This window comes from Psammomys obesus, unplaced genomic scaffold (assembly GCF_907164565.1).
Source record: "Psammomys obesus unplaced genomic scaffold, mPsaObe1.curated_primary_1811, whole genome shotgun sequence".
Taxonomy (NCBI): Eukaryota; Metazoa; Chordata; class Mammalia; order Rodentia; family Muridae; genus Psammomys; species Psammomys obesus.
Window position 1 is genome coordinate 4,550,348 of NW_026585690.1, and position 14,260 is coordinate 4,564,607.

The 14,260-nt window shown below is 37.3% G+C and overlaps 1 protein-coding gene across 1 annotated transcript; it reads right to left on the reverse strand.

The window, feature by feature from the left end:
* Positions 1–774: 774 nt before the first annotated feature.
* On the reverse strand, positions 775–13,065 carry Csn3 (casein kappa). The gene is made up of 4 exons (XM_055595496.1): positions 13,020–13,065; positions 10,904–10,996; positions 4,657–4,718; positions 775–1,218 (listed from the first exon to the last, which is right to left on the reverse strand). Exons 1-4 carry the CDS (start codon positions 13,063–13,065, stop codon positions 775–777), a joined length of 645 nt encoding a protein of 214 aa, XP_055451471.1.
* Positions 13,066–14,260: the final 1,195 nt, after the last annotated feature.

Consider the following 14,260-nt stretch of genomic DNA (forward strand, 5'->3'; position numbering starts at 1 on the left):
ACCCTATTAATATTAAAGTTAAAATGTGAACAATACTGTTATAGACTTATTTTCCTTCTCTCCTCTCTCTCTCTCTCTGTGTGTGTGTTTCACTCTCTCTCTTTCCTCTTTTCTTTCCTTCTCTATATAGGGAATTAAACCTAAGATCTCATGCATGTTAGGCAATAAATTTACATTTAGTTATATTCTTGGACCCTCACCCCTTTTTCATTTTTGAATTTCGAGATCTTGCTAAATTTCTCAGACTGGCCTATTCTCTATGTAGACCAGATTGGTCTTGAACCTGTGATCTTTCTACCTAAATTCCTCCTTTCAGGTGGGATCATAGACCCACCATTGTATGTGACTCTAGTATACAACCCGATAGAAAAAAAAATTTCATTTTGGAAATTTTAGACCCAGAACATGAGAGTGTACGAAGTATTTTACTTCATTGTGAAGTATGGATGAAATAAAACCAATAGATTAAAAGAGAATTATAATTTTCAGGAAAATGTTTGATAAAAGTTCAGTTTTTCTTCATTTTGTAGAAACATACCAATTTCACTTCTTATTGAAGCAAAAACTCTCTTGTCTTTGCTATATAATCCCAAATTACAATTCTAGTTAACTATTCTGCCTGCTTCCTTAACATGATTTATCTGCTTGTACTAGTTTAGAATTTGTGATTGTGTGACTAAATAAGTCCATGCTTGCTGCTTGGACTGGTCTTTTTTTTTTTTTTTTTTTTGCTTACTTACCTTTATTGTCTTTTTCAATGATTCCTTAGTGTTTTTATGCTGCAGTTGTTAACACTGGGACTGTGGCAGTCTCTGGGATATTGATGGGCACCGTGGAACCTTCAGGAATGACCTCAGTAATCATCACTGGTTCAGACACAGGAGCTGGTGTAGGCTCAATAGCAGCAGGGATACTGATGTTTGGACTGTCGGTGCTTTCTTGAGTTTCCGTTGTTGGAAAGGCAAGAAAGGACGGGCTTGGAACAGGACGAGGTACCCCAACAGACTGGGGGAAATTTGGCATTGGTTGCCGTTTGGAGACCTGGACTGGAGAGCTAAGCAGAAGTAGTCTTACGACAAGTGGGTAATACATATATGGGCTAACAGAGGGGCTATAGTGGTAGTAATTAGGTTCATAACCAAGATTGCTCTTCAGTGCATAGTGAACTGGTGTATACAGGACACTTTTCTGCTCAATCGTTCCCTCCGTTTCAAGGCACTGCAGAAAGAGAAAATTGTGCAGATAGGTTCTAACTGTAGATAAAAATGCAAAGACAACTTAAGCAGTATTTTATTTTGAAACAGAACAGTATTTTATGTTGAGCAAATAGAGTATTAGAAGTATGGAATCCTGCATCATTACTCTTATTAGTTTTGGATTTAAAATTTCCCATCCTATGTATGATTTTCATATTGTGAAACACTACCTGGAACAATGTAGAAAATAATATTTATTTTGAATGAATTAGGTAATTACTAATGTAAAATATATTTCCCCATATGGGAATATGGCATATATGGAAAGTCCTAAGTAGACATATTTAATCACAGCACCTACAAAAGTCTTAAAGAGAACTTTGCCTCATTGTACACACACACACACAATCTGCACAATCAACATATGGGTACATTTTCACCACATAAATTACAATAGTTTATAAATTTTACCAGCTTGAGAAATGGCATGGTTTATAACAGAATAATAGACACATGGGAAGAATTTTGGATTTAAACTTTGGATTTTAAATTTTTTAGTTTAATTTTCTCCACTAAGAAGTTTTCTGTGTTTATTTCTGCCAACCATGTGCCTTTACAAAATTTTCTTGGCACACCTTTCTATAGCAATGCTAATATAACAACAAAGTCATATGGCAAAACAAGCATTTCCCTTAAAGAGGAACAGTTAACTGTATTACTTCTAACACATTTTGGAACAAATGGAAGCCATCAATATGAGCAAAGAAAACGGATTTAAAGATGCATCTGGTAAGGTGTTTTCTTCACCTGAACTTTACAAAGTGTACAGGAGAGATATTAAGCACTGGGTTTGTTCTTTTTCCTCCCAGTATTAAATATGGAGAGTTTTCTTATGAGCTAAGTAAGCATTAAAATGAGCACTTATGACTTGGTTTATTCAAGGAAAGTAAGACTGTCTGGTAAACATCCACTTTGGTTCATATTAACTTTTGTTCAAGTGATCTCTTCATTTATCGAAAGATGCTAGTTTATTTTGTGGTGATAAAATATTTGTTTAGTGTTTAATTTAGAAGGTATTCCTCTTTGCAACTATAATATCTCAATTATAAACCTAATTGAACATAGACTAACAGCCAGTTGTTCCTGATTTTGCACCTCTGCAACTGAGGGGTTAGAGAAAAATGAGAAATAACAAGGAAGAAGAACCAAAACAGAAAGTTTTTGGTTTTGTTTTCCATTTTGCTTTTGTATTAAAGGCAAAATGAAAATTATATTCATTTTATATTGATAGGAGGATTTAATTGGCAGATAAAAGAAAGTATCACACTACTATTTCCACTTGGTTTTTGACTGCTCACAAGTTTTAATGGTAAAATCTATAAACTTAACTTTCTTTTTGAACTATTTTCATCACGTCCTTGTGACTTGAAGCCTTTCAAACCTATGCTATGGGCAGGACGTGGCATTTGTACTCTGGAAGTTTCAGCAGCTGTGACTACCTACACACAACCAGCATAAGAGGCATCTTGTCAAAGTTCCATCATGGAGCAGGAAGGGGGCTCACAAGACCCCCCTCCCAGAGGAGATGTTTGTAGTTAACGGTCGCTGAAATAGAGTCTGCAGAGAGGGGGGGCACATTCAGAGCCCAGAGTGTGAACCATTATGCAATGGAAACTCCTCAGGAGAGGCATTGTCTTCAGTGGTATAGACACTGGTGAGTTGCCCACACTCGTGTAAATGACCAGTTGCACATACCTCTGTGAGTCATCTTAATTATGTTTTGTTTACATGCATAAAATATTAAGAATAAAAAATAAGTTTAAATAAAGGAGAGGAAATAGACGGAGTTATTGAGAAGAGGAAAGGAATTAGGAAGAGTGACGAGAGGGTAAAAGAGGGCAAGTGTGACCAAGATACATTTTGCATATGTATGTCAATGTCATAATGAAACACATTATTATGTATAATTGATATTTGGTAACTAAAATTCTTAATAAAGAGAATAGGAAGGAGTGTTTGTTATAAAGTAGGTTCAATAATTCAAGAATTGCTGTAGAGCAGAAAGGAATTCATTTTATGACTCAAAATTACTTCCTATTACTCAAAGAGAAAAATGCAAGGACTTAACAAGCAGTTGGCCACAATAAAACACAACTCCAAAGAGTAAATAAAAGCAACTAAATGCAAAATTCATAGTAATTTTAAAGGTAATTTTTGACTCCAAGAATTTACTAAAAAATTATCTAGTGGATACCTCTTTACATTTAATAATTTAAACAAGTGTCCAGTACTCCAATTTTATAATCTCAAAAATGAGAGAGCATACATTACTTTCTAGATTGATTGTCTCTATTTTTTTTTTTTTTTGTCTGCTTGCAGATGCAGTTCTTGGAATTGCAGAATGAGTGTGAAAATAAAGCATGAAAACACCCAAACTACAATAAAAATTAGTTAAAAAGTTAAAAGAAACAGAACTTTTTACACGGCTCATCTCTAAATATAAAATGCAATTCTGTGTCTACCAGCCATGGAACTAACTATGGACTTGGATACCTGGGAAGGACTTGGCTAGCCCACACAGTAGGAAGACTGTCAGAAAAGATAGTAATTTGAACACTAAAAAGTCTGATGGTCTGAAGATGACAATGCAGTCATTCCTGATGTGATCTGATAGACTAAGATCAGAAGGAAGGAGAGGAGGACCTTCCCTATCAGTGGACTTGGGGAGGGGCATGTGTGAAGAAAGGGGAGGAAGGATGGGACTGGGAGGGGAGGAGGGAGGGCCTTATGGGGGGATACAAAGTGAATAAACTGTAATTAATGAAAATAAATAAATTTAATTATAAAAAAAGTCTGATGGTCTGTTAAAGTTGTTGAAACTTTAAATGCTTATTTAGCTTTAAGACAGGAAGCGTTTTGGCATGATTGAATTTTTCAGAATATTGTGTTTGTAGTCCATGCCTCTAGCAGCGATAATATCAACTTACATTTAGAGGTGGGATAGGCACCGCGGCAGCCTGCGGAGTAACAGAAAGAGACATCATGAGAAATATGTCAACTATTTAAAGTCTTTAAAATATTTAGTCCCTAAGGAGACTGGAGGATGGGAGGGATAGAAATTTTATCAAAAGGATTTCTGATCCCGGACTAGGACTAGGATTCCTTTAAAACATATTATTTATGAATTATATTTTATAGTACTTTCTAACTTAAAACTAGATTTATTTTCCATTGTACAGTAATTTGGAAGGCTTTCAATGCATGATGAAGTATGTATTGTTGTTAACCAAATGGTTATCTAGAGGAATATTTATTTTTATGAAACAAGTAAACATAGAAAAACCCTTATAACAGACTGTTAATGCTTCTTGAAGTACCTGTACTTTTATATTACAATAACCGAAACTCTTAAATAAAAGTATTTAACATCTTACCAAAAAATGAAACGAAATTAACTTACCAAGAAGGGAAGAGTTAGTGCCAGAATATTCACAACTACAAAGAAATTCCTCATCTTTGCACCTAAAAATAAATTTAAAAGAATTAAGACTCTTTTGCTAACGAGTTAGAAGTGACTGTGTGTAATGTTTTTCTTAAGGGAGAGAAAGCTCTGAATTTATAGGTAGACTTAACCAGTGCAAGAAATCTATTTTCTCAAAAGTACAGAAACAGCACATGAAGTAAAATGAAAGTTAATTTTTGTCTATTAGTGAAAGTGCCATTAAAATGTAATCATCTATTCATTTGATACAAACCTTCTTGGAATAAGTCGTTGAAATTTATGTAGGTGTTGCTAAGCTTTGGCAATGCACAGCATGGGCTTCTAGGGAATAGCGGAATTGCAATGTCCACCAGCCATGAGCAAAGGGAAGAGTGGAGGTGCCACAAAGGTAGGCTGTTACCAGCAGAAATCTTCATCTCAGATAATTACCGAACAGCGTTTGATAAGAAGCAAAACATTTCAAACAAGGGGGAAAGCTTTTACTGAAGTGCTGCATAATGAAGATAAAGTTAGAAAGTTTAGGGCCTAAAAAGTAAAGACCTCAATGCTCTGTATTAGAGCGTGAGGTGTGGCTCTGTGAGCAGAAAGCAGTTCAGTGTGAGAGGACACAGTTTGAACCTACGCTGTACCCTGCCTATGGAAGAACTGGGAAATCATTTCCTCCTTCTAGGCCTTGTGTTTGTTACCTGTAAAATCGGGACTTCAAACTGGATCATTTCTAACATTCTGTGACCCTTAACTAATATATAGGCCATGAACTGCTGAGAATAGCATTTGTCACAATATAACTTTATTTTTCCAGTAATATAAGTGATGTGATTAATTTCACTGCTTGAATAAGAAGTATACATATGGCAATTTAAAGTTCTTTGAGCTAATAAAGACACAAGTTAATCTTTTCCTAAAGGAGTCACAGAGGCCATCTGTTCATTTACTATTAATAGTTCTTAGATAATTAGGTAACACTTAAACTTTCTAAGATACTAGTATGTATTAAATTTTGGAAGGGAGGGAATACTGTGTCTTACTGTAGCTATTATTTTTGCTATACTGTATTAATTTGAATTATGGAAAAGTAAGCTTTATAAGAGTCACAGAATCAACACCTGGATGGCCCCACCCCACAGGAGGGCAAAGGAAAGAATTCTAAACTCCATTTACCTCTCCTGATGTAAGCCTCAGGTGATTAGAAACACTGTTTGCTAAACTGGCTTCGCAAGCACCACTAAGAAATCAACGAACTGCAAATATTTCATGTGTAATCAATTTTGGGCAATTTAAGCAAAATGTTTTCTTGAGTGGATAGAATTTCTTATTAAAATTATTTTCCTGTTAGGTTTTCAAATCATTACAAGAAAAATAATGCTTCTTTGGTAAAAATCATAGACTCCTTTTCAATATTTAAAACATATATTCTATTATTTATTTAATTTTATATTTAACATTCTATTTCTAACATTCTATTTTACATTTACCATTAATATTACATATTACAGAATAACATATATACATATATATAATGGATATAGTTAACATTAAATGAAAAGAGCTTTTTTCAGTAGAAAGCTAAGATTTTACTGTATGTCTCAGCTACGTACTGGTAAATGCTTGTGTTTGTCTCTGTAACTTGTTAAGGAGTTTGTGATTGACTTTGAAAGATATGCTTTAATACACTATATCAAAAATATAATATAGTAATTACACTACAATAAAAGAAAATATGAGTTTTTAGGTAGAAGTGAGATTTGAAGGTAATTATTGGACTAATATGAGCAGTTATTATAGTTTCAATTCCCTGAGACATTAGCCCTCTCTGTTGGCCCACAGGAGTAGTAGGCCAACTATCAGTATCATTATTAGAATTAACAATGTCTTGTGTAATTTGACAGTATCAAATCTAGACTTTAAGACAAAACATAGTTAAATAATTTTTGATGACAACACTACTTAAAGTCTAATGTCTAAGTTAATTAATTAATTAATTAATTAATTAATTAATTATTGTCTAAGTGATATCTAGATGTATTTAAGCTTAACAATCAGGGCTAAAAGGAAGACCCTGTGACTCCAAAATAACCTTGTTGACATCTCAAGTAACCACACTACAACATCACTAGCCTGGGCGGTTGAGGATTGTTACCTTCACTCGGAGTCAGCTCTTGCTTGGCAGTGGGTTTTGCTTCGCCTCTCAGCTGCAGAGAAGACCCAAGATGACCAACCTAGGCCAATGATAGGGTATTAGTACTAGAGTCACATTCTACCTCCCTCCTACTTTTCACCAATAAGACGATGACGAAAGGGGAAGCTCTGATGTCAAACGGTCAGCTTCAGGGCAGTGCTAGGAGGTGCACGGCAGACCAGGAAACAGACTTACTAGTCGTGAGGATGGAGGGAAATAAACCGAACTCCATAAAGAAAGAAAGTTGTGTGCTTTATAAAAATGGAGGAAAATGTATTAACTACATTTTTAACCTACTCACCCCAACTAATCATTGAATCTAAAGCTATTGCTAAAAGAAGAAAAGAGCCACAGTTATTTTTCACACGTTAAGTGTTTTTACTTGAAGAGCTTTGATTTCAAGTGACTTTACATTTACTTTGTTCCATGCTGATAGCTTTTCTTCCAAATTTACAACTACTTATTTTTTTTTAATTAACTATCTTAACTATGTGTTCCTTTTGTATGTTGCATTCATACATGAAACAGTTTCATCACTGTAAAGGCTGATCATTTGCCCTTTGGCTTCAGCATGTATACATAACACGTGTGGTTCAAACACTGAATGCACACTGGCAGAGTCACTTCATGTAAAGAAACTTGTTTTATGGACTTTTAAAATGTCCAGATTGGAAGCAAAATATTAAGTGATTGAGTTTAGAATAATTTCTCTGTTTTAGGGACAGAGCATTCTGATTTAGAATATGGGTTGTAAAATTGCCAATAGCTGAACATGTACTTTGCCTAAGTAATTCAGGGAAGGTAATATTGCTTTATTATTTTTTTTTCCTTCTGAGAATAATGCTAACAGTGACTTCACTTTGTGTAAACATCATCAGATTGAGGTATTTACTGGAATCAACGTAGAGCTGCCAAAATGTAAGCATGAAGTAATGTCGGTATTGTTGAATTTTCATGTATCCCTGTCTGTTTCTGGGAACTATTACATGTCTTAGAAAGTTGGGAGCATTGTTCTGATTGCGCAGTTTATACGCAGTAAATGCAGACTTTCTATTTCTTAGAATTTGTTTCTGTTGTTCATGTGTTGCCGCACATGACTTAACCACCACTCTGTCTATGTAGACTGTAAAATCATCCCATGTTCTTAGGATGTCAAGGGCCTGGTGCTAAAAATGAAAGTTTATGGTCTGGCCAGTCCTCAAATTCTCAAGGTGCTTTAATCTACTCTGTCATTTCTCAACCTTCAAATAAGAATATTGGTTTTGAGAAGACAAGGGACAGAACAGGAGCCTTCCACAGAGGACCTCTGAAAGACTCTACCCACCAGGGTATTGAGACTCAAAGCCATATTTTGGGCAGAGTGCAGGGAACCTTATGGAAGAAGAGGGAGATAGAAAGACCTGGAGGGGACAGGAACTCCACAAGGAGAACAACAGAGCCCAAAAACCTGGGCTCAGGGTCTCCTGCAGAAACTGATACTCCAACCAAGGACCACGCCTAAAGAAAACATCCCCTGTTCAGAGGGAGCCCATAGGCTGCTCAGTCTCCAAGTGGGTTCTCTAGTAAGGGGAACAGGGACTTTCTCTGACATAAACTCAGTGGCTGGCTCTTTGGTCACCTCCCCCTGGAGGGTGCAGCCTTGCTTAGGCCACAGAGAAAGAGGAAGCAGCCATTCCTGTTGAGGCCTGATAGGCTAGGGTCAGATAGAAGGGGAAGAGGTCCTCTCCTATCAGAGGACTAGGGGAGGGGAATGGGGTAGAGAAGAGGGAGGGTGGTTGGGACTGGAAGGGGGCTGCAATGGGGATACAAAGTGAATAAATTGTAATAAATAAATAAATAAATTAAAAAGAATATTAGTTTTAAGCTGTTTTGTTATTTGGTTAAAAAATACCGAACACAACTTGTGGGAGTTGGTTCATTTTGAGTTGAATTGAGTAAGCACAAATGTGTAGATGTGCTAGTGTTCTTCAAAGAAAAGCAAAAGGAATATAAAATTCTCACACCTCTGAATCCCTAAGGAGAGAAGCATGTGCTTGAATAAAGCCCTGATTTTAGATATTTAGTAGTCTGAAACAAATCTGCCACCCTTGCTCATGTGATAACGCTCATTCTGAATGCAAAGCAACCTTGGACTATAAGAAAAGAGTCAGGCGGTTTCTTAGTCTGCCTCAGCATTCTCTCATATGGGTCCTGATAATGCATATTCATATGTTCAGTCAGTGGGGCTGGCAGGCGACTGCCATGATGACCCCATTTCAAGAACTGTGGAAACCAGTTTGAAGTCAGGAGGAAGATGATTATTAACTTGTGAGAACTCTGTTGATAATAGCTTATTAGTATTTTTTAACCTCTGAGGTCCACTATAATTCTTCTTCTTTTTTTTTGGTGAAATTCATATGAATATAGTTTTATTTCCTGTTTTCAACTTGACCTCTTAGCTCCTCATTACGGCTACAATGATCTCAATAAATGATTGTATTCTCAAAAGTACAACGTTTCTGAAAACAGTTGCAGTGTAAAGGACTCTTTCAGTTTTCCATTATATACACTTCTTATGGCATCAGATGATTGGCATTTGAGTATAACAATCTGTATGTTCAGAGATTCACAACAGTAGCAAAATTACAGCTATGTAGCGTCAACAAAAATAGTTTTATGGTTGATCATCACCACAGCAGTAGCACTAGGAAGGCTGAGAACCACTGGTCTAGAGAGAGTCTTCAGACTGTGACAAGATACCCCAAGTCTTCTGGGGTTCAGAGTGAGCATGACTGTGACCTTACTATTAGCACAGTGCTTTAGTAACTAGGGTCTATAGGTTTCGGGAGTCATTGTAAGAACACAGACAAAAGGTAAGGGATAAGAATGATTTTAATTTCTATAGTGCATTTTTTGTCTAATATGTTCTAGGCCTATCTTATATTTTCTTCAATAGCCATCCATTCTTTTTTTATATAGTAATTACAGTTTATTCACTTTGTATTCCAGCTGTAGCCCCCTTCATCATTCCCTCTCAATCCCACCTTTCCTCCCTCATCTCCTCCCATGCCCCTCTCCAAGTCCACGGATAGGGGAGGTCCTCCTCCCCTTCTATCTGATCCTAGCTTATCAGGTCTCATCAGGACTGATTGCATTGTTTTCCTCTGTGGCCTGGCAAGGCTGCTCCCCCCATCAGAGAGCTAGACACTGAGTTCATGTTAGAGACAGTCCCTTTTCTCTTACTAGGGTACCCAATTGAATATTGAGCTGCCATGGGTTACACCTGAGCAGGGGTTCTAGGTTATCTCTATACATGGTCCTTGGTTGGAGTATCAGTCTCAGAAGAGACCCCTGTGCCCAGATTTTTTGATTCTGTTCCTCTCCTTGTGGAGCTTCTATCCTCTCTAGGTCTTAAATATCTCCCCCTTCTTTCCTGAGATTCCCTGCACTCTGCCCAAAGTTTGGTTATGAGCCTTAGCATCTGCTTTGATACACTGCTGGGTAGAGTCTTTCAGAGTCCCTCTGTGGTAGACTCTTGTCCTGATTCCTGTTTTCTCTTTCTTCCAATGTCCATTCCATTTGTCTTTCTAAGTGAGGACTGATCATCTTACCCACGGTCCTCCTTCTTGCTTAGCTTCTTTAGGTGTACAGATTTTAGTATGTTTATCCTATATTATATGTCTAATATCCACTTATAAGTGAATTTATACTGTGTGTGTCTTGCTGCTTCTGGGATACCTCACTGTTCTTTTAACATCATAAAAATTCACAGATCAATGATCTCCATTCATCCAAATGTAGCACTCATTACATCCTTTTTGCACTCAGTTCACAGCAGCCTTTGAAACTGTTTTTTTTGTTTGTTTGTTTTGTTTTTTGTTTTTTTTTGTAATGCTTTCTTTTATGCTTTTCCTTGTAAATCACCAAATGCTCTCAACTTCTCTCTTGGTTCCCTTTATTTTCTTCAACCTTGGGGGAAATTTCAAGGACACTGTTTAAGTCCTCTCTTGCTCATTTTTCCCCCCTATCCTTGGTTCCCTTAAATACCATCAGTGCTGTTTACTTGCTTGGCCTTCAGGCCAGTTGTCCAGCATCTATGTATTATATCTCCACTGACGTGTGAAGTCGACTCTCCAGACCCTACAAGAAAGGAGGAGGATAATCTCCAAACACATCTTGCTACTAGTCTAGTATTCTACCTGTCTCCTTTCTGCTTCACTAAACAGTGCTGTGATGTTCCTAGTGGCTTGAGAGATAAAAACCCGAGTTTTCAAGTTTGCCTCTTTCCTCCAGTACTCCATTAGAAAAACTGTAAGACCGAGGTAGCCATATCTCCCAAACCTACTGCTGTTTCCTAATGTCCCCACCCCCTGCCCTTCCGACCACTCTTGTCTGAAGCCTGGACAATCCCAGTGGTTCTCCAGGGATTGTGGAGGGATGATAGTGCATTTACACTATCATTTTTCAGTCACTCCTTACAAATTTACTTAAGAGCAGTTAATTTGTCTGACTCTTCTTTTCTTTGGAATCCTTCAGTATCTTCCTGGGTCCACTTTGAATTCCTTCCACACACCTCACAAGTACCTACCAATTTGGAGCAACTTTGGTCTCTGTTCCCTTTGTATGCGTTTCTCTTCCTCTCACTGTGCACCAGCTAGGATGGCTTGTTGCTTTTTTGAGCTAACTAGCAAGTTCTTACTCCTTCTCCAGGTAAGTCCCGTTCCATTGTCTACATTCCTGTTGAACCATTCCCTCTTCTGCAACACTTGCTTTTAGAAACCAACTTTTCTTCATTGGTCTTTTGTTTCAATTTTTATTATTTTTTTCATGACATCACTGCACGATTTTTGAAACTTAAATAGGAAAACAAGTTCCCTGTTTGGGAGGCTCCATAGGAACACATTAAATATACAAATATTCAATTTATGAATGGTTATTTAGACTGTGAATTTGAGGTGTGGCTTCCCCTATCACCCTACAGTACTATGGGTTTTTCTGGAAGGAATATTCCCTGGAGCTCTGCACATCTGTGAGATATTTATCCTCTACAGTTCAGATTAAACTTACCCACAGGGCCTTTGCTAGTTCAGGTGGGCAGAACTAGTACCTTTGTCTTTTTCATCCCTACCCTGAGGCTCAGGGACCACCAGGAAAGAGGAGACAGTAAAATTAAGAATATTAGAGAAAATATCTTCATTTTCTCCATAAGGATCAGCACATGATCCACATAAAAAGGGTAGAGGTGGCCTTCTATATCTACTTCAATATTTACAGATTCATATATATAACTAGGAAAGTTTCCTAGTGCAAAACCACTTATTTGCTCAGTGATATACTCAGTGCCTGTAAATGAGTAGATGTCTAGGCTAACAGTGTGGGTCCTCCAACTCCCAGATCCCTAGTCTCCAGGTCTCAGCCCTTTACCCCTTTCATGGCCTGTGTAGTTAGGCATGTGATAGCTTCATCTACATTGAACACGTAATCACCATTTCCCCACCATTGTCATTCTTTATAAGTACCACTATTATTTACATAGTACTTTCTTAGTGTTAGGTTTCATAAGCAACCCAGAAACTCTTGATACATACAAGTAGACACACATAGTTCATGAGCAGGTACTACACCATTTTGTTTTATTAAGGGATGCAGGCATCTGAGATCCTGTTGTGTCTTGGGAAATGGTAGGATCTCTCCTTTTGCCCCCATACAATGTCAGAATTGGAAGTGAATAAAACCAAAGCTCTAATATGAGACTTAAGAGAATGGATAAGAGGAAAGAGGCAGAGAGACAGAGAGACAGAGAGAGACAGACAGACAGAAATACAGAAAAAGAGAGAGAGAGAGCATTACTTGAAAAGGTCCTGTTTCATAATAGCCATAACAGCATAATAGTCCGGGGCTCCACCCATGATTCTGGGCCTTCTGTTATTCTTCCATGCTGGCCATTCTCCAGTCCTACAGTGGCCTCCAATATGTCAGTAATAGGTTTCAGAAGTGATCCCTATAAAATCCATTTACTATAGTATTGTTTCTCTTCATGTCCTAGTATAATAGGCTTTAATAAAGGAATCATTATCCTTAAGGAATCTGTAATCCCTAAAAATAACCAAGGAAGACATACATTCCCCCTCTCAAATCTAGCTAAGTTGTTCACTAGGCTGACCTTGATTTTCAGCCAGGATGAGCATGGAGGGAGACAGTGTTTCCATAATTCGTGCAAAGGGTCTTATCTGTGAACAAATTTACTGCAGTGGGAGAAATACAATCTTAGTGAAAGAGAATTTTTCTAATTTCCTGATAATTAACCATGGAGACAAAGGCAGCTGGTCTGACACATTGAAAGTAGGGATTTTGTTGGATGGCTGGATGGCTGTTGTCTTAATTTGCAAGGTAGATTTTTTTTCTAATTATACCTGGCACCTTTCCCTCCTTTAGGGCATTACTTTTCAAGTGTTCATCATGATATTAGTAGGAAGTGACAGTGAACAGGACAAATTGTCTTTCTATACAGTATTGCTGTAGAAAAACCAAAAACCACAACCAAACCAAAACAAAAAAACAGTTACACAAAAGTCCTTAGGAACTCCAGTGTCTAATGTATGAATAATGATACTTGTGAATTGTATTCAGACCAACACTTTATTTTATGACATGGTATTTTCTGGGCCCTAGAGTTCTTATAGCAGAAAATTGGTAGGCAGGAAACTGTCAACATTTAAACACTGATTTTGAGAATTTCATTTTGTGAGAGAATCAACCTCTAATCACCTTCCACATGGTAGTTATATTACAGAGCTGTGAAAACACTCCTCTGTTTTTGAAAACTGAGATCAGTCACTGTATATGTAAGTACTGGAGAACAGCTGAACTGGTGACAAATTCCAAAATTATAAGTAGGATGTGAAAAACCAGGTGGACTGCTCTACTAGAAAGAGTAGCAGGGTCAGACTTATAAAGGACAGAAATAAAATACTGTGGGAGAAAGGCAATGTGAGGATTTTTTTTCCGGAAGATCATAGCATTTGACTTGATTCTCTAAAGAATAACTTGAGTCTCCATACTGAAACAGAGGACTGTATACTTGCTGAGGAGAAATCACCATGGCAAAGGCACAGTGATGTGATGGAGCCTGGTTTCAGAAATGGTAATGCCTGGGTTTTCTGAATATGGGAGGCAAGAAGCAGCAGAAGGTTTTGAAAAGAAGCTTGTAGTTAGTATGTGGAAGGACTTGGGGGCCTGCTTGAGGTAAATGGACATCAAATTTTAGGCAATAAGGAACTTTCAGTGATGACTGAGCATATCAGAAATGGCATTCAGGTTGTGCTTTGGAAGTAATTCTGGAGGCGCTTTGGCAGAAACCTGACACATTAACAGCTACTAGTCACCTTAAAAGCCAGAATGATT